This window comes from Eublepharis macularius, chromosome 4 (assembly GCF_028583425.1).
Source record: "Eublepharis macularius isolate TG4126 chromosome 4, MPM_Emac_v1.0, whole genome shotgun sequence".
NCBI lineage: Eukaryota > Metazoa > Chordata > Lepidosauria > Squamata > Eublepharidae > Eublepharis > Eublepharis macularius.
In genome coordinates, this window is record NC_072793.1 from 187,913,160 (window position 1) to 187,932,588 (window position 19,429).

General features: G+C 51.7%; 1 protein-coding gene across 1 annotated transcript; it reads left to right on the forward strand.

The window, feature by feature from the left end:
• Positions 1-10,834: 10,834 nt before the first annotated feature.
• Positions 10,835-13,478, forward strand: LOC129329045 (zinc finger protein 665-like). The gene has a single exon (XM_054978441.1). It carries the CDS (start codon positions 10,848-10,850, stop codon positions 12,687-12,689), a length of 1,842 nt encoding a protein of 613 aa, XP_054834416.1. The 5' UTR covers positions 10,835-10,847; the 3' UTR covers positions 12,690-13,478.
• The last annotated feature ends 5,951 nt before the right edge of the window (positions 13,479-19,429 follow it).

Below are 19,429 nucleotides of genomic sequence, written 5' to 3' on the forward strand. Positions count from 1 at the left end.
GGCCCAGTAACAGTCTCTGCCTGGGCTTCTCTGTTGCGGTCATCTTAGGCAGGGGGTGACCCTTCTCCTGCCTCCCCCTGGTGTGAGCAGCGCCAGAACCAGAGGCAAGGGGCCCGATCCTCAGAGACTGACAACTGACCAGGAAGCATTCCTGTTCACCTCTGAATGGCTCCCCTCTGGGACCCCCCCCCCTCCTTACCTGAGCTGGCTGCATGGCTGCTCTTTCCCCTTCACCACACGGAGCAGATGGCGGAGAAAGCCTTGAGGGTGTCTTCTCCCCGTTGCCTTGCTGTGAGAAAGAGAAAGAGGGTGGGAAGCAGTTTTCTGTACTCACAGATTTCTGTGCCAGCTCCTTTAGTCTCTGGATTGGCTTCGGGGCACAATTCCACATCTGATATATGAAGGCCGAGGAGCTTTTTGCCCAACATCTCCCCCCCCAAACCAGACCATGTTTACAAGAGGAGTCCCACCTTCCTTATTCATTTCCCCTCCTGGAAATGCTTCCTCCCAACCCATTTTGGGGCAATGAAGTCCTGGCCCTGCCTGAGGCTGCAGCACCCCCCCCCTCTGAGGGGAGCCCAACAGCCCCTCCGTCCTGCTCAATGCAACTGGGAAGGAAGTGGTAGAGCTCTGAAGGGATGACGGGACGGAGTGCCTGACTCAAGGGGGCAGGTGGGAAAGCTCCAAAGACATCTTTGCATAATGGACAGTTCCCTGCACATAGAAAGTTAGCACTGAAAGGAGGCAGTTTCTGCCCTCTTTCTATGCTTGCTGAGCTGCTTTCCTGCAGCAGGGAGTTTTTAACACTGTAGGGGAAAAATCCTCATTGTGCTCCTCCACTGACGTCTGGAGTGAAGCCGCCCCTTGAGGCCACCTTCAGGGAAGGGGCTTAAATAACAGGGCAAATTGGGTGAGCCCCCTCCTCAACTCCAGGTCTCTGCCCCCTCCTCCTCTTGCATGTGTGAACCCGGCCTGAGAGCTATACGAGTGCTGGGCAGGGAGGGAGTGCCTTGTTTCGGGTGCAGCACGGCTGACCCTGAAGGAATCCTGGGCCTGGGGTGAAGAATCCCTGGGGGACTGGAGCCCCCCACCCCTTCCCACACCTGCTGGAGAGTAAAGGAGCAGCCCAGGAGTTACAGGAAACAGGCCAGGATTTCCAAACAGAAAGGGGAGAATTGGGGGGGGGGGGCTCCTCTAACACACAACCCACCAAGCTGCTAAAGGTTTTGTGTCCTTTGGGAGCCTGAGGTGGACGGAGTCGAGGGGGGGGGGGGGAGAAAAGTCCTGAAAGAAGGTGAGGGGCAGGAGGGGGCTCTTCTCATCCCCCTCCCCATCTCTTGCTCCTCCTGCTGTTCCCCTCCCTTGACCCCCTCCCTGGCCCAAACCCCAAAGAAAGGCAAGCTGATCCTTTTGCCTATTTGCGCCTCCGGCGGGTCTCTCATTCTCTGGCTCTGCAGGCAGCTGGTGCAGGAGGGCAGGGAGGGATCTGGGGGGGGCTCTCTTTCACCCCCTGCTTCCCCTCTCCTCTCTTGGCCTTGGGACTTGCATTGCAGCCCCTCCCTCTGCATATCCCCCCCCTTCTGCCCCTTTTAACTCACCAGACCCCTCCCAGCCACACTAGCAGCAGCCAGTGAAAATCAGAGGAGCTTCTTGGGGGGGGGCAGAGAGGAAAGGGCTTCCCCACAACACTCCGCCCCTCCCCCATGGATTTTGTCTGGGTTTCCGCAGCTGCTGAACTGGAATTCATATGCAAATTTGACTCAGTTAGGCTGGGACTGAATAGGGACTATGAATGGTTATCACATTATCACAGGTAACAGATTTCCTTTACAGAGGCGGGGTCAGGGGGAGCCCAGTGGCACCTGGCGTGGGCTTCCGGGGACCACAGTTCTCTTTGTCAGATGCACCTGACGGGGAGAGCTGTGGTTATCGAAGGCATATACTGCATTGGAATTGGATGGTCTAGCTGCGCTGCTGACTCTTTTTGACTTTACTAACACGGCAAGCTCCTTTGAACCCTGACGAAAGCCAACTGACCCCCACACCAAAAGGAGATGTTTACATTTACTAGCAAAGGAATGTTTTAGTTGCACCCTCCCCCCCCCCAAATGCATCCTTTCTCTCCTCCCCTCCTCCCCTGCTCCCCCCTCCTCTTCTATATTTGACCAGTTTCTGTACCATGCATCTGACGAAGAGAACGTGATTCTCGAAAGCTCATGCTACAATAAAATTGGTTAGTCTTAAAGGTGCTACTGGACTCTTTTTGATTTTGCCACAGTGGAGAGTGCGCGATTGTCACGGTGATGCCTCCAGGCTGAGAAAGGACCTGCAACGCGAAGGTGGTTTTCTCTTCTTTCAGCGCACAAATGCGCCCTTCGGCAGGGCGAAGGCAGAAGCGGGTCCTTTTCTCTTTCTGGAGAGTCCCTGGAAGGGTTAAAGGGAAGGAGCCTCCATTCCTAGAGGGGCCAGGAGCGGGGAGGCCGCCCTCACTTCCTGTCCCGGGGTCCCCATTGTGTGTTGTGGGGCGGAGGGGAGAGGAGGCGGCGCCGGAGGACCTTCTGCAAAAGGGGTAAGTCCTGCAATGATCCCCCCCCCTCTGCAAAGCGACCCCCTGCTGCTGCCCGGCTGGGCCAGGGGGCTGCCTGGACCCCAAGGGGCTTTCCTGCGGCTCTCGGGCCGCTCCCAGCTGAGCTCCTCCGGCAGTGAGGCAGGCGCCTTCCGCGGCGCTTTCTCTGCAGTCTCTAGCAAAATGGCTTCGCTTTCAGCACCTGTTTATTTTTTATTATTATTTACATTATTTATAGTTTGCCTTTCTCACTGCGACTCAAGACTGATACATCCAATCCTTGGAATGTTCAATAAACAATAAATACTACAGCAGGGCAGGACTGCAGGCCTTTGAAAGCAAGTGTAAATCTGAACCACAGACCGCTGAAACAGAACTAATTTGACATGAACATATTAATTGATACGGAAACTCGCATTAGGAGCACATCACTACCAATAGACAGTACGCAGTAGAATAGTCTATAGCCCCAGTCCCTTTTCCACAGCATCTGATCAATCCATTTCTTACGACCTAGTCCTGTAATCTGCGTAGAAAGCCCTCCTGCATGCTTCAGCCTTGCATAGCAGGGGGGGGGCTTCCCTGACCCCCCCAGGCAGGCCTTTCCAGAAGGTGGCTCCCCCTGCAGAGAATGCCCAGGTGTGGCCAGAGGTTGGTTGGGCCCATTCCCAGGCCGGCCCCTGCAGGAGGTCCTGTTTAGATGAGTGGGGCTGCCGTGGTGGGGCAGAGGGGGAGAGGCAGCCCCCTAGTTCTTTCCTTAGGCCTGGTGTTGCCGTCGTGCAGTCCTGCTCCCACCGGGCCCTCCTGTTCTTCCGTGCAGTTCTGGGATCGCAAACTTGGGCTTCGGGAGGGTTCCCCTCTTCACTCTGTTGTGCACTGAATTCTGCCCACAGACTCAGCACGGCTGTTCCTTGCCAGCAAATCTGCTGTCTTCTGTGTGGCTTCTGCAGCCCGGCTCACTTCCGTTGCCTTTGCTAAGGTAAGATCTTTGGCTTTCAGAACTCGCCCCCCTCTTGAATTCATGGATACCTGGGGAGTATCTGGGGCACAAGATATGATCAAGGTTTCTCCCCAAATCCACATGGATTGCCCCACCTTTTTCTGAACCCCTCCACCCCCGCCTTTCCCCTGTCCCCTTTTCAACGGTCTCCCCTTTCTGGGATCCCCGTTTCTGTTTCAGGTGCAGGAAAAGATCACGCAGGATCGTTACCGTGGAGCAGCTTTTCCAGGTAAGATCAGGGGGGCCTTCGTTGCCCCTGGGTGTCCTCCTTGTGTGTAGGGGGGGCTGCTTTTATTCCCCCCTCCCCTGGCCAGTCTGGGAAAGATGCCCACTCCAGCTCCTCAGTATAGAAATGTCCATTCGGGGAAGTAAAAGCCTAGAATTAATTTTAAATAAGTGCAAAATAATCGAAAGAGGAGGGATTTAGGCCGTACCGCATCTCCAGGTATATGACCTGCGGGCGAGGGCGACATGGGGAACCAGATGGCCAATGACTTTGTACAAGTGGGTTTGTGGTTGCAGATAAAGAAAAATGGGAGGGGTTTATAATTCAGCCGTGATAATAGTGTGAGAATTCAAGCTACGTATGGGAGAAAACATGATTAAAACCTCTCCGGCCCTCCTCCCCTCTGGTGCCAGCAGGACGGGTGTTGAGAACAAAGCTGCCTCCAAACTCAAAAACTGACCGTTAATGGAAATAATGTTAAAAATTGGGCAGATAGCACATTGGGCCAAAAGGAAGAGCAGTAAAATTATTAAGCTTGAGGGTCATAGATCCAGAGGAGTTAGCCGTGTTAGTCGGGAGCCCAGTGACGCCTGGTGTGAGCTTTCGGGGACCACAGTTCTCTTTGTCAGATGCAACTGGCAGGGAGAGCTGTGGTTACCGAAGGCTTATACTACATAAGAATTGGATACCTTCACTGCTACAAACTGACTGCACACCAAAAGGAAATGTTTACATTTCCAAGCAAAGGAATGTTTTGATTGCCTCTATGCTAATTGCATTCTGCCTTCTTGTGATTTATGCCCCCGTCCTTTTCTCTCTCTTTCCCCCTCCTCTTCTGTATCTGCCCAGTTTTGATCAGGCATCTGACACGAAGAGAACTTGATTCTCGAAAGCTTATGCTATAATAAAATTGGTTAGTCTTAAAGGTGCTACTGGACTCTTTTTGATTAAGCTTGAGGACATCTTTTGGCGTGGCAACTTAGGCTGGTGGCTCTGGGGGCCTTCAGCGTCCAGGCCGAGGCTGCCTTGCTGGGAGCAGTTCAGGGTTTCATGGCCTCCGTCACACCTGAGGGGCCTGTCTCAGGTAATAGCAGGCCCCACCTCCGGCGCAGGGCAGACCCTCGATCTGGTGTTTTCCTCTGGCCAGGAGGAAGGAGATCTGAGGGTGGGGTGGGGGATTGAAGATGGCCCCCTTTGTTGTGGAGATGTGGACCGTGGCCCTTGGCCCTGGGAGGGCCACCCAGACAGAGGGGGAAGACCTTTTCCAACTCCTTAACCCCAAATTTCATGCCTTCGGGAAGTGGGTTTTCCCCTCCGAGGTTCCCTCTCCTCCAACCTCCTCCTCTGTTGCGAAGTTTGCAACCAAGCCCGCCTGGCTGCCGTTTCAGCTTCCCTCATCCTGCCCCAAAGCGGCCATTTTTCCTTCTGGCCTCTGAACGTGGGGATGTCTCAATTATTTCTTTTTTTTAATTAGCAGTTAGATATTATTGTATTGTTGTATCCAGACATCAGTCAGATTATCAATATTCAATTACTGATTTTGCAATCCCAGTGAAAAAGCCCTGATGGCCGCTGCTGGGGATTTGGGGTGGGGGGAATGCGCCCCCCCCTGCAGAAGCCCCAGAGGCCCTGGATGGCCTCGGTACGGCAGCAGCAAGGAGGGAATCCCACAAGCCTCTTCCCTGAGACCATCTCTCATCCTCCCTCCTTCGGGTCCCTCCCCTGTAGTCTCAGGGCTGTTTTACTGCTTAGCTGGGTGTGCCTGGAGGGGTGTTATCTCTGAGGATTATTAACCACAGTGGCAGGATTTCTTCAGGCTCAGTGGACAGAGACATGGTACTGGTCCAGCGCATGCATAAATCTGAGTCTCGGACCTGGTCTGTATTTCCAGGAGGGAAAGTTTCTCAGCCAGGAGAAACAGAGAAAAAAGAAAAGGTTTCCCCTGCCGGGCTAGTTTTCTCTGTGCAGGGAATCCTGCAGTCTGTCCCGTCACCCTGGGGCTCTTCCACCCCCTGACCAGCAGACTCCCAGACGGTCTTGGCTTCCCTTAGACGGGACGAGGGAGAGATTTTGGCTCCAGGCAGGGCCAGGGGCTCCTCTCCTTGGAAGGGACCTGCAGGTTGGGAGGAAGTATTTCAGAGAGAGGAGACGGATGAGCGAAGAATGAGGAGAAGAGATGGGGCCAAGCCCTTCTGAGCCAGCCTGGAGTGAATCCAGTTTCTTGGCTTGTGCCCTAAATCCAATGCAGAGAGAGGTTCCCTGAAGGGACTGGCGCAGGAGATGTGAGGGTACTAATAAGGGTTTCCCACCCTCTTTCTTTCTCCCTCCCAGGCAGCCGTGAAAAGGCTCCCCTGATGTCTTCTCCACCATCTCCTCTACGTGGTGAAGGGAAAAGACCAGCCATGCAGCCAGCTCAGGTACGGGGGGGGGGGGGCTCAGGGGCTCAGAGGATTGGGCTCCTTGCCCTTGGCTGTGGCGGTACGAGAGGCCGAGGCTGCGCCCTGAGAAGACAGGAAAATGGCCACCCCCTGCCTAGGATGGCGTGTGTTGGACGATGGAAAAGGGTTTGGTCCTTTGCCCCATGGACATCTCCGGCCTCTTCCCACAAGCCTGTCAGCCCCCTGCCAATGAGGGCCACCCCTCTAGGCCCCCAGTGCCCACAAGGACAGCTGGGAGTGGGGAGCGAAATGTCCCCAAGGGGCTCTTGTCCCCTCCCCTCCCCTCCCCTCCCCTCGTGCTTTGTGCTGGTCTTCCAGTATTAATCTCCAGCCTTTCTTTCTCCCCCCACGCCCCAGCACCAGCTTTCCAGTGGTGTAAAGAACTGCTTCCCCCTTCTCCTTCCAGAGTCCGGTGTCCTTCGAAGAGGTGGCTGTGCGTTTCACCCAGGGGGAGTGGAGCCTGCTGCGCCCGGCCCAGAGAGCCCTGTACAAGGAAGTCATGCTGGAGAACTTTGGGATCGTGGCCTCTCTGGGTAAGGGTCCATTTCTCCTGGGCTGCCTCCTTCTGGTGGGAGGAGTGACTGTAACAAGGGCCTTAACGAGGAAGGCTGCCCCCCCTGGGCCCAGTGGCTGATCTCTGCCGCCCTCCCTGGTCCCTCCTCTGATGTGGGAGGGGTTCTGGCTCAGCTTAAATAAAAATTAAGTTGATTAGCGCAAGGAGAGTATGCAAAAAGCATCAAGCACTCTTACCCAGACAACAAACACTAAAATAAGGAAACCTTGCTGTTGCTACACGATAAAACCGGCCTGTCCACAACTTGAGAGCTGGCTCCCCAGGCACCTCTCTTTGGCATCCGTTGTCGCTTTTCTCACCCACCCCGTCAGACTGCGAGCCCCCTCCCCTGCCTGGCTGCTTCGGCAGAGGGACAGGCCAAGGTGAGGAATAGCCTGCAGCTTTCAGCTTCTCTCTGGCCTACTTCCCTCGTGGTCTGAGCTTGGTCGAAGAAACCTAGCTCAGAGAGGAAGGAATGGAGGTGGATGAGCTGAGAAGCCATCATTTCAGGACAACACAAGACCCAGTCAGGGCTGAGCTGTTAATGGGCATTTCAGCTGCGTGAAGAACCAGGGAGTCTCCACAGAGCTCCCTGAGAACAGCCTCCCAGGGTCGAATCTCCAGGGAACTCAGAGACGGCGCCACAGGGGTTCCTAACCAGCTCTGTAGCCACATATCTGAGCGAGGCCACAACCTGACACTACTTGCAGAAGTGCAGACACTACTGAACCGAAGTGCAGCCATTTTTTCCAAAGACCTCGTCTCAGGTTCCTTACACCTTCCCTGAGCTGAGATGTGGCAGAGGAAGGAGCACAGCTCGATTTTTGGCCACTGGTTGTTTCTCAGCTGGCATTTCCATTTCAGTTGTTCAGGGAGGAGGCAGAGAACTGCCAGCGCCATTACTACACCAGCACCCTATAGTCATATGGGGCCTCTTCTTGCCACAGAAAACAGAAATGGGGCCCACGGAGCCCACGCTTTCTCCCCGTTCCTCCATTGCTGCTCCTGGTTCCTGGCACGGAGTCTCCCCACGTCCCTCTCTTCATCCTCTGGTTCTCTGACTCCTGCCCAGCTCCTTTCTGTCCATCTCTCCGGCATCGTTCTCCCTCTCGAGTTCCCAAGACGTCTCCTTGCATTCTCTTTCCCTCTCTCACTTTGGCACAGCTCTCTCATAGAATAGCTGTGACACCTTAATGATCAAAGATTTGAGTAATTGTTGCGTTAGGACCACCCTGATAAGTGTAAGTGTAAGACAATTAGTTGAAAAAGAAATGGATGTAATATGTAATCTGTGAAATGTATATCAACCTACCCAATAAAATTCTTTACAAAAAAAAAAAAGGACTAACCTAGTAGATATGCAAAGGATTTTGGCTTGCCACAGGTTTTTATTGAGGCCGTCTTTTGCATTTTCCTGTCTGTCTTGCCTCCTGTCTATCCCTTTGCAGTTCAGAACAGTCAACCCTTTTAAACCAATGGACTCATTTTTTCATGGAAAAATACCCCGCCAGCATGCAATCAATGTACGTAAAGGCTCAGGTCCCAAGAGACCCAGAGGTGGGGGGTGCTTGTGTGAACAGAAACATTCATGTGCCACACACGCATGCGCACACACACGCGCGCGCACACACACACACACACACACACGCATCCGTTTCAGGGTAACAAAAGATAGACGGTTCTTGACCCCGTCTAGATGGTGCTTGACCCCCTACTTCTCTCTGCCCTACCCCTCTTACTTCTCCTGTATTTCTGGAGGGACAGAGACAAGCTGTCTTGGAACCGCTGGATTTATGTGTATCCAGAAGCGTAACAATTTTGTGGTTTTTTTCTCCTGATAAAAAGGACCTCAGGTTGCCAAACCTGAACTTATATCCCGGCTGGAAGAGGAGGAGGAAGAGCTGTTTCTCCTGATCTCTGATGAAGAGGAGGGATTGACAGGTAAGTGCTCCAACCTGTCATGGGATATGGCTAGAAATAACTCTTTGGAGTTTTCACGCCAGAATGTCAATGGACCCAAAGGGCGGGAAGTTTCCCGATAATTAGTAATGCCTTTGTTTGAATAGTCACTTCTGCCAATTGCTACCTTTGTGTGAACACCTTGAACTTTATGGCTCTCTAATAAAGTTGCTTCAGCTGGAACACCTGTGTGTGAACTGTGGAGGGCTTGACGGGACCCAACTGCCAGGGACTGACAAACACCCACTCAGAGTGATTTACAAAATATGTTATTATTATCCCCACAACAAACACCCTATGAGATAGGTGGGGCTGAGGGAGCTCCTAGAAGCTGTGACTGACCCATGGTCACCTGGCTAGCTTCAAGTGGAGGAGTGGGGAATCAAACCCTGTTCTCTAGATTAGTGTCCCACGCTCTTAACCACGACACCAAAAGGTATCTCGTCCCGCCACATGAGACTTGACTTTATGATGTTGAAAGTGAGAGGCGATTCTCCAGGCGTGTTGTTCAGACTAAAATCAGGGCCCCTTTGGGTCTCACCTCTTCGGGTGTTGGCTCTTCCGTGACCTGCTGGCAGGGCCTCCTTACAGCAGGTCATTTTCATTTCCCGCCAGCTGGCTTGGGTCCTCCTCCACCCCGGACGGGCCTCTGCTGGATGGCTCCATCTCTTCCCCCAGCTTCAAAGTAGTGGCAGCTTTGTTCCTCGCCCGCACTGGTTTCTGGGTAGTCTCAGAAGACTCCGCTGGGGTTTTCCAAGCCTTACGCCCTTTCCCTGGGGCTTCCGCCTTCGATCCAGGGCAGTTGGTGGCGAAGTCGCCCGATCCTCTGCGTTGCTAGCAGAGGCCCCGTTCATTGCTCAGAATACCAAGGTCGGGGATTTCCAGGTCAGGGTTTCCAGGAGACAGTCCTTCCTAATAAAGAGCCAGAGAGGAAGTCCCCACGATTCCGAGTTGTTCAGGCCGAGGTCAGGATTCCCAGCAATCAATCAGCTCCTGTCGGCAGGTCCGCGTCTCAGCGTAGGTGTTCTGTTCACGCCCTAGCAGCGTCTCCCTGGAGGCTTTATAGTCCTGACACCCATGCCGGCCTCTCTGCCGGCCTCTCCGGCATGGCCCTGCAATGACTCTTCCTCACTGTCGGCAGGCAGCGGCCTACGAGCCAGCAAGCGTGCACTGGGCCTCCTCGCGTGTAATTCTGCCTTTAGCCTGCCTCTAGGGCATTCCAGGGGCACTGGGGGTCCTGCAGGGCTGGGAGTGGCTGGCTGTTCTGTGTCTGCTAGATCGGGGGGGTGGATGGGGCTGATTTCGGCCCAGCTTCTGGCTGTGGGTCCTGGCATGCCTGTTCCTCATTCTCCTGCTTCTTGGCTTCTGTTGGCCCTGGGCTGGGTACGTGGGGCCCCTCCTCCTCTGTCACTGAGCCCTGGCTGCACCGTGACACAGGGAATGAGGGATTTACTCTGTGGCCCCTGGGGTTAAGTTGCTAGACCATAATGTGGACTTTCATCCCTTTTCATGCCTTTTTCCTTCCCTTTTCCAACTGAGGGAGGCATTGGATGGCCACCATCCAGCTCAGGCGAGAGGTGCAGTCTGCCAGTGGCGAACCACACTCCAGGCAGTAAGATCAGCTGGCGCAGGGGCAGCTCATCCTCTGAGTAGCCCCAGGCCATTGCCTAAGGTGCCATTGGCAGAGGGGCACCAGGCAGCTCCCCCCTCCTCCCCAACTCTGCCCAGCCAGCCTGCCACTCCCTGGCCACCCACCAGGACATCTGAGCACCCAGAAAATGAACAAAGTAGGCTCATACCCTCTTTTGCTTTGAAGCCCTACCCCTGTGGTGTTAAAGAGAGAGGCTGAAATAACTCGGGGTTCTTATTAACATTGAATTACCTTTTTCTCCGTGTGGCTGGCCACCTCTCTTCAGACCGTCTGCCATGTGCAGGAATGGCCATAAATGAGAAGGTTAGGAGGGGAAATGGCTGCAGGCGGTGGGGGCTTAATGCCTCAGCATTCACAACCCCCACATCACACCCGGTTTGTCTTTCTTCCAGCAGGAGGCATGTGGGAGTCAGCGAATGAAATGAAGACGCATCCAGTGATGGAGAAAGAGGAAATGTATTCAGATGGGAAGGAAAAGGCTGAATATAGTGATGGACTGAAGGAGGAGGAGGGAAAAGATCCGGACGAAGGGGGGAATGCTTCCGGTCTTGTAGACAGGAGTGACTCTATTCAGGACAACATATGCAGAGGAGAGAACATGGGAGAGAAGAGGACTGAGCTCACTGCAAGCAGGGGAAATTTTCCTTACAAATCAGCCATTAATAATCCAGGGAGGATGTATGACAAAAAGAAAATCTATCAGTGCCTGAAGGGTGGGAAAAGCTTCAGTCACAGTGGAAACCTTTATTCCTACCAACGAATTTACACAGGGAAGAAACCATATAAATGCCTCGAGTGTGGGAAAAGTTTCAGATGGAGGGGAGATCTTAATTCTCACCAAAGGATTCACACTGGTGAGAAACCATATAAATGCCTGGAGTGTGGGAAAAGCTTCAGTCACAGGGGAAACCTTTATTCCCACAAAAGGATTCACACTGGTGAGAAACCATATAAATGCCTCGAGTGTGGGAAAAGTTTCAGTCAGAGTGTAACCTTCTCTTCCCACCAAAGAACTCACACAGGGGAGAAACCGTATATATGCCTGGAGTGTGGGAAAAGTTTCAGTCAGAGTGGAAAACTTACTATTCACCAAAGAATTCACACTGGAGATAAACCATATAAATGCCTGGAGTGTGGAAAATGCTTCAGTCGGAGTGGAACTCTTAATTCCCACCAACGAATTCACACAGGGAAGAAACCATATAAATGCCTGGAGTGTGGAAAATGCTTCAGTCAGAAGGGACACTTTGATTCCCACCAACGAATTCACACAGGGGAAAAACCATATAAATGCCTGGAGTGTGGCAAATGCTTCCATCAGAGGGGAGAGCTTAATTCTCACCAAATAATTCACACTGGTGAGAAACCATATAAATGCCTAGAGTGTGGAAAACGCTTCTGTAGGAGGTCACACCTTATCTTACATGAAAGGTTTCACACTGGGGATAAACCATATACATGCCTGGAGTGTGGAAAATGCTTCAGTCAGCGTGGACATCTTAATTCCCACCAAAGAATTCACACTGGAGATAAACCATATAAATGCCTGGAGTGTGGAAAATGCTTCAGTCGCCGTGGACATCTTAATTCCCACCAACGAATTCACACAGGGGAGAAACCATATAAATGCCTGGAGTGTGGGAAATGCTTCCGTTGGAGGGGATATCTTAATTCTCACCAAAGGATTCACACTGGTGAGAAACCATATAAATGCCTGGAGTGTGGGAAAAGCTTCCGTAGGAGTTTAGAACTTATCTCACACCAAAGGATTCACACTGGTGAGAAACCATATAAATGCCTGGAGTGTGGAAAATGCTTCATTTGGAGGGGAACTCTTAATTTTCACCAAAGGATTCATTCTGGTGAGAAACCATATAAATGCCTGGAGTGTGGGAAAAGCTTCCGTTGGAGGGGAGATCTTAATTCCCACCAAAGTATTCACACAGGGAAGAAACCTTATAAATGCCTGGAGTGTGGAAAATGCTTCAATTCGAGGGGAGAGCTTAATTCTCACCAAAGGATTCACACAGGGGAGAAACCATATAAATGCCTGGAGTGTGGAAAATGCTTCAGTCAGACTGGAAATCTTAATTCTCACCAAAAGATTCACACTGGTGAGAAACCATATAAGTGTTTGGAGTGTGGGAAAAGTTTCTCTTGGCGTGACAGTCTTAATCGCCATCACAGAATTCACACAGGGGAGAAACCATATAAATGCCTGGAGTGTGGAAAATGCTTCAGTCAGAGGGGTAACCTAACTTCCCATGAAAGAATTCACGTAAGAGGAAAACCATAGAAATGCTTGAAATATGGAAGGATATTACATCAGGTCAAAATTAACAAGCAGCGAAAATTTTGGCTGTCAAAATTAGCAAGCAGCGAAATAAAACACGGAAATAATGAGTTCCATAATTACATATAATTACATGAACGTTTTTAGAATTAACCACCAAGTCATGGAACCCACCAGCCACTGCATGTGGGCATTCAGCAGGGGATGGGAAACCATCCATGCCACCCTGCGCATACCACGTTGCATACACTCATTCAGGAGTCCCTAGCAATTTGGGCAACACCCGCCAGACACAGAGTGGTACCCAATGGTCAACTCCTTCGCAGCTATGGAGTTGGATGTCACCAATATGCAGATGACACCCAACTCTATATCTCGCTATCCCGGTCCCCACAGGATGCAGTGGAAATCTCAGAACGCTGCCTGGCAGCGTGGTGAAATGGTTAAAAAACAACAAATTGAAACTGAACCCAGACAAGACTGAAGTGATGCTTGTGTACAAACCTGTGTGATGGAGCCTAACCTGTATGAATTTGAAGGCATAACGGAAGCCATTTTACTGTCTCGTGTCTGATACAAAAAGCCATGTTCTGTCTTTCACTGAGCTAAAACGCTGTGACCCTTGATCAGAAGAGCATGTTTTATTGTATCTTACGAAATGCTTTTCCAGCTATGATTCCTCTGTCTTCTTTCGTAGTTTCATAGTCTGGCTTCTTTCAACCTTACAAGATTTTTGAAAAGCTTTTTCCTGCGACCTGTGAAAGTTTGATCTGAATAAATTCTGTAAATTCATGTCTTGGTCTGTGTGGCATCATCTGCTCTTTCTTTGGGGGTATTTTTCAGTCCCAGCTATTCCAAGATCTCCCTCTCGCATACTAATGTTGATCTGACCAAAAGGTTGTCAACATTTGTTGGGAAGGCAGAGATCTTGAAGGACATCGTACCCCCCCCCTTCCGATGGAGTTCGTCTGACCCTTGCAGACTCAGTTAAGAGCCTAGGGGTTGTACTGGATCCGGTGCTACTACTAGAGAAACAACCCTGTGGTGGCCCCTATCCTGTGGAACAGCCTGCCTGGAGGTCAGAAGAGCCTCCACTCTCCTGGCGTTCCACAAACGATGCAAAACTGAATTGTTCAAAAGGCTTTTTACTCAAGTAGGAGGGTTGTATTGAAGGGAGGGGGTCTCAAATGATCCACTAGTGAGTTAGGAACCAGAGACCTCACCACAGTGTTGTATTGGATTCCTGCTAATGCTATGTCTCTGTGAACTTGTATCTAATTTTATTCCAAAAAAGTCAGATAGCCATCTTTACCTTGCTTTGCTCTTTGTGGGTTTCAGTGCTGCTTCTTACGATCAAAGTAGTTCAGATTCTTTTATAGAAGCCTGGATTATGAAGATCTTATGCCAGATCCTGGCTCAAAAAGGGCCCTGCAGTGGCTGAAGCTCCCCCGTCTCAGAGCGGACCTCAAGACGCGGTGAGAGTCCTTTATTCGGGACTCCCCCCCGCCTCCAGGTCACCCACTCCCCAGGGCTTGCAGTGTCCCGGCTCTTCTTCTACCTGAGGAAGAGTGGCGGCAGGTACCTGTGTGCCTGACCCGCCTTTGTGAACTTGTATCTATTTACCCCGTGGCATTGTTTATGGAAATATTCCTGATATTGACTGTGCTGATCTCACACTGTGTAATCCACCTCGAGTCTCAGTGAGAAAGGTGGACTGTGAATAAACGACTCAAGGAGGCGTGTTCCGTTCCCTGCCCTGCTTCCGCTGGTTAGTTCCCTGCCCTTCACCCACCAGTTTCTCTCCAGTTCTGTCTTAGCTGGTCTTTAATGTGCTGCTGGACACAAATCTCTAAGTTGCTCACACCTTCCGGCAGGCCCAGGAGGTGTTCAGGGATCCAGACAAGACAGTTCTGTTGGCACAGAAGCGAAGGGCACTGTGACTGGGGGTGCAAAGAAGACCAAGCTAGATGGCACGTGCCAGTGTTTCTCCTCCAAGTGGTCTGGATTCTTAGTGGGGGAGGGCTGCAGAGTTGGGAAGGGGGCCTTAACCTCCCCCCCGACATACTTCCCAGATATAAATCTGACCTCCCCCCTCCTCAGCTTCTATTGCTCTGGAATGGAAAGCTGGCAAGGAAAGCTGCAAGGCGCCCTGAAGTCCGGGCACTTCATTTGGGGCCACCCCCTTATGTGGCCCCATCTCTGCAGGGAGGGGGACTATGCCCCTCCCGCCCGTGTCTTTGCAGCTCCCCCATATCTGCCTGGCTCTCCCTGGCCTGGGCTTCACTCTCCCCCCCTTAAGCCTCTTTAATAGAGACTCAACGCCCTCAGGCCACCTTCCCTTCCCAGCCTGAAGCCTGTTCCTGACTCCAGATTGACAAGAGAGAAAGGTAAGGGCTGGGGGGAGGGGCAGAATCAGGCTGGGGCAGCAACGCCAAGCTCCAGGGTTTCCCAAACAGCCAAGGGACGCCCAGAGTCGCCCCGGCTGCTCCTTCTACTTCAGCTTGCCTCACAGGGCTGCTGTGCTTGTAAATCAGACACCGAGCAAGTGGGAGGCGTGGAAATCAAGTAGGGGCTGAAGAGGACTGGGTTGTCAGGATCTGCCATGCTGTGAGAACCTGAGTTACACCATATTAATTCTTGTAGTTGTTTAGTCTTGCTCTCCTTCCAGGTCTAGCCATGCCAGAGCCGCGCTTTCCATGGGAGAGGAGGCTGCCGTGCTGTTCCTTATCTGTTTTCCTCCAACTTCGACCTTGATGGACCTGCGTTCCCACAGAGGCGCGCCTGCTATGTGAACTCTGGGGGGAGGCCTGGTTCAGGGAGGTTTGATGTGTAACAACTTTCATTTCGTATCTCATTCCTGTCAGACTGTGGCTTGCCAAAAGTTGCAACTTAGCCCACCTCTTGCAATAAGACAAAAGTCCATTGATTTCAAAAGGCTTTACTGAAGATTGTCAACAAATTGAGTACACATTCCAAGATACATTGATCTTAGCTGATCTGTAGGATTGTTACGAATGCCAAGCAAGAGAATAGACACAGAGTATGCATTTTCCCTCAGGCCCCAACCCCTCCTTCAGGACAGTTCAGTTCTCAAAACAAACGGCCAGAGGGTGAGAAGTGAAAGTTTCTCAAGGGCGGCAGGAAGACTCAGGCATGCGGACGATAACAGTCTCTCTCCCTCCTCCAGGCTCCCGGGAGCAGATTCCACACCTGCAAAAAGCACACTTAACACACTAACAAAGTTAAAATGGAGTCTCTTTGGCTTAAACACAGTCAGAACCTGACAATTCCTAACAAAGCCTTGCTCAGCCAGGATCACCTTGGCCCTGGATTGTGGACCCCTGGGTCTGAATGCTGTCTTTTTCAATAAAACCTTTTGAAATCAAAAGACCTTGTCTTCTTGCAAAAGGGAGGAGAAGCAGACTCTAACCATCTGGGATGCCGTAGCCTGACAGCACCCTCCCCAGCTCGCGTGGGACCCCCTGGAGCACACTTGCGTGCACCCAGCAGAAGAAACTGAGCCAAGGTTGAGGAGGGAGCAGACAGGCAAGATGCTGCCACCACCACGGTGCAGCAGGAGGCGCCATTCTCTGGCCAGGAGGGCCCAAAAGCGGGACGCGGAGGGGGAGATGGTGTCTAGAGGGTCTCTCAGGAGCTGGCAGGCGGGTTGGAGGTCTGTATGGGCCTCCCAGAATCAAGGCCGAGGGTGAGGAGCCTGCACTGTTGGGGCACTGCACCCCATGGGGTGGTGTTAAGGGGGTGGGGAAGCAGTGGCAAACTCCCCGCCTGGGGCTGCTGGATCCCTGCGCCTGCTCCCCTACCAGGGGACCAGTGTCCTCCCCCAGCATGGGTGAGTGGGTTATCCTTGGATGTGTGTGAGTGTGTGTGTGTCTGCAGCAAGGAGGTCCCCATCTTGGTTCTGGACAGAGACGTCTTAGTTACGTGGCATCAATATTAGCCCTTCCCTTGGGCTGCCAGGGCTAAAGGCCGCCTCTCTGGTGCTGTGGTCTCTGTGCTTTTCCCACCACCAAGGGGCACCATTGCATGTGCTAAATGCAGGCATCAGGGCCTCAGAGAAAGCGCCCTGCGCCGCACGCCCTGAGGTCTGAGCCAGGAGCCTCTCTGCAGGGGCTTGTTTTGTGCAGGGGTGTGTGATTGGGAGCATGCAAGGTGCCTAAGTGCTGGTGGGAGGCATGAAGGGCCACAGCCACGGTCAGCATCCTGAACCCACCAGTGAATGTGGCCAAGGTCTTAGCAGCGGAGGATTCTTGGGTATCTGATTGATGCCTGTTGGCTCCACCAGTTTTGGTGGATGCAACTTTTTCCCAGTGGAGTGTGGGGGAGAGCGAGAGAGCTGGTCTCCCTGTTGAAATGTGGATTTGGGGCCCTGAAAACTTCATAGGTTAGAAGCAGCACCTGGGATTGAACCTGAAAACTAATCAATAGCCTATGGAGCAATTGCAGAATGTGCCTCAAGGCTAATAATAATTGGCTTGTGGCATTCTGTACCCTCTGGACTTTCTGAAGTCAAGGGTGACTCCGTGTGAGTGTGTTACAGTACTCTAGCCAGGTGGTTATTCTGGCATGGATCCCATGGCTAGAGCAGCAGTTTAAGGTTAGGAGCTATTTTCCATGCATCAAAGTAGGGTAAAAAATGGTAAGCTGAGTGCAGTGTTATCCCAGCTTGCACTGCCAGGGCCTGTGATGCTCCTGGTTGCCAGGTGCAAGGAGGGGGGAGGTGTCAGGCCTGCTAACCACAGCACTGCCATATTGTTTTTAACTGCTGTATTTCCCAGTCTTGTTTGCCTGCAGGTTCCCAGGACGGCCTTATCTAGCTTGGCTAGCCACAGACCTTGGAGGAGTCTTCCTTTCGCATTCCCAAACCTCTGCTTCCTCTAGACTATGGGGGGGGGGATTAGAAAGGAATGTTTGATATATTGCAACCTGTAACTAACACGTCATTCTCAACAAAGCTTTGTGTTCAGCCAGAAGCTTCCTTGCCTTTGGAATTAGAATCATAGAATCACAGAGTTGGAAGGGGCCATACAGACCATCTAGTCCAACCCCCTGCCCAGTCCAGCATCAGCCTAAAGCATCTCTGACAAGTATTCATCCAGCCTCTTCTTGAAAACTGCCAGTGAGGGGGAGCTCACCACCTCCCTAGGCAGCTGATTCCACTTTTGAACTACTCTGACCGTGAAAAAGTTTTTCCTAATATCCAGTCGGTACCTTTGTGCATGTAATTTAAGCCCGTTGCTTCGGGTCCTACCCTCTGCTGCCAACTGGAACAGCTCTTTGCCCTCCTCCAAATGACAGCCTTTCAAATATTTAAAGAGAGCAATCATGTCCCCCCTCAACCTCCTCTTCTCCAAACTAAACATTCCCAAGGCCCTCAGCCTTTCCTCGTAGGGCTCAGTCTCCAGACCCCTGATCATCCTCATCGCTCTCCTCTGCACCCTCTCGATTTTGTCCACATCCTTTTTGAAGTGAGGCCTCCAGAACTGCACACAATACTCCAGGTGTGGCCTGACCAAGGCAGTATAGAGAGGGGCTATGACCTCCTGCGATTTCGACTCTATGGCCCCTTTGATACAACCCAGGATTGAATTAGCCTTTTTTGCCACTGCATCACACTGACTGCTCATATTCAGTTTACAGTCCACTCTTACCCCAAGATCCCTTTCACATATACTACTGCCCAGAAGTGTATCCCCTATCCAGTATATGTGCTTCTCATTTTTGTGGCACAGATGTCATACTGTGCACTTGTCTTTGTTGAATTGCATCCTATTCACAGCTGCCCACTTCTCCAGAGTATTCAGGTCTTGTTGAATTTTAATTCTATCTTCTTGGGTGTTTGCTACCCCTCCCAATTTGGTATCATCAGCAAATTTAATGAGCAGCCCTTCCACTCCTTCATCCAGATCATTGATAAAAATATTGAAAAGTACCAGGCCCAAAACCGAGCCCTGCAGCACCCCACTGGACACCTCCCTCCAATCTGATGAAATGCTGTTGACTTTTTGAGTGCGGTCCTCCAACCAGTTCCCTATCCACCGAACTGTCCTATAGTCTACTCCACAGTCTTCCAGTTTGTCCATCAGAATGTCATGGGGGACCTTATCAAAAGCTTTACTGAAATCCAGATAAATCACGTCAACAGAGTTCCCCCGATCCAGTAAGCTGGTCACTCAATCAAAGAAGGAAACCAAGCTGGTCTGGCAAGATCTGTTAGGAACAAAACCATACTGATTTCCCCAGATCACTGAGTGGTCCTTCAGATGCTTACAGATTGATTCCTTTAAAATCTGTTCTAATATCTTCCCAGCAACAGAAGTCAGACGGAACGGCCTGTGGTTTCCCGGGTCATCCTTCCTCCCTTTCTTAAAGATTGGGATAACATTCGCTCTTCTCCAATCTTGTGGTACATCCCCAGTCCTCCAGGAGGCCTTGAAGATGATGGACAGGGGTTCTGCAAGTTCTCTGGAAAGTTCTTTCAGCACTCTTGGGTGCACCCCATCTGGCCCAGGGGATTTGTATTCATCCAGTGCAGCCAGATGCCTCTCCACAACCTCTCTGTCAATGTCAATTAGCCACTCAGGAGTCCTGCCACATTTTCTACTATCTCTAGATGTGCCTGAGTTCTTCAGGGAGAAAACAGAGGCAAAAAAGTCATTAAGCCTGTCTGCTTTTTCTCTGCCCTGCATCAGAGTTTCTCCATCTACTCCCAACAGCGGTCCAAC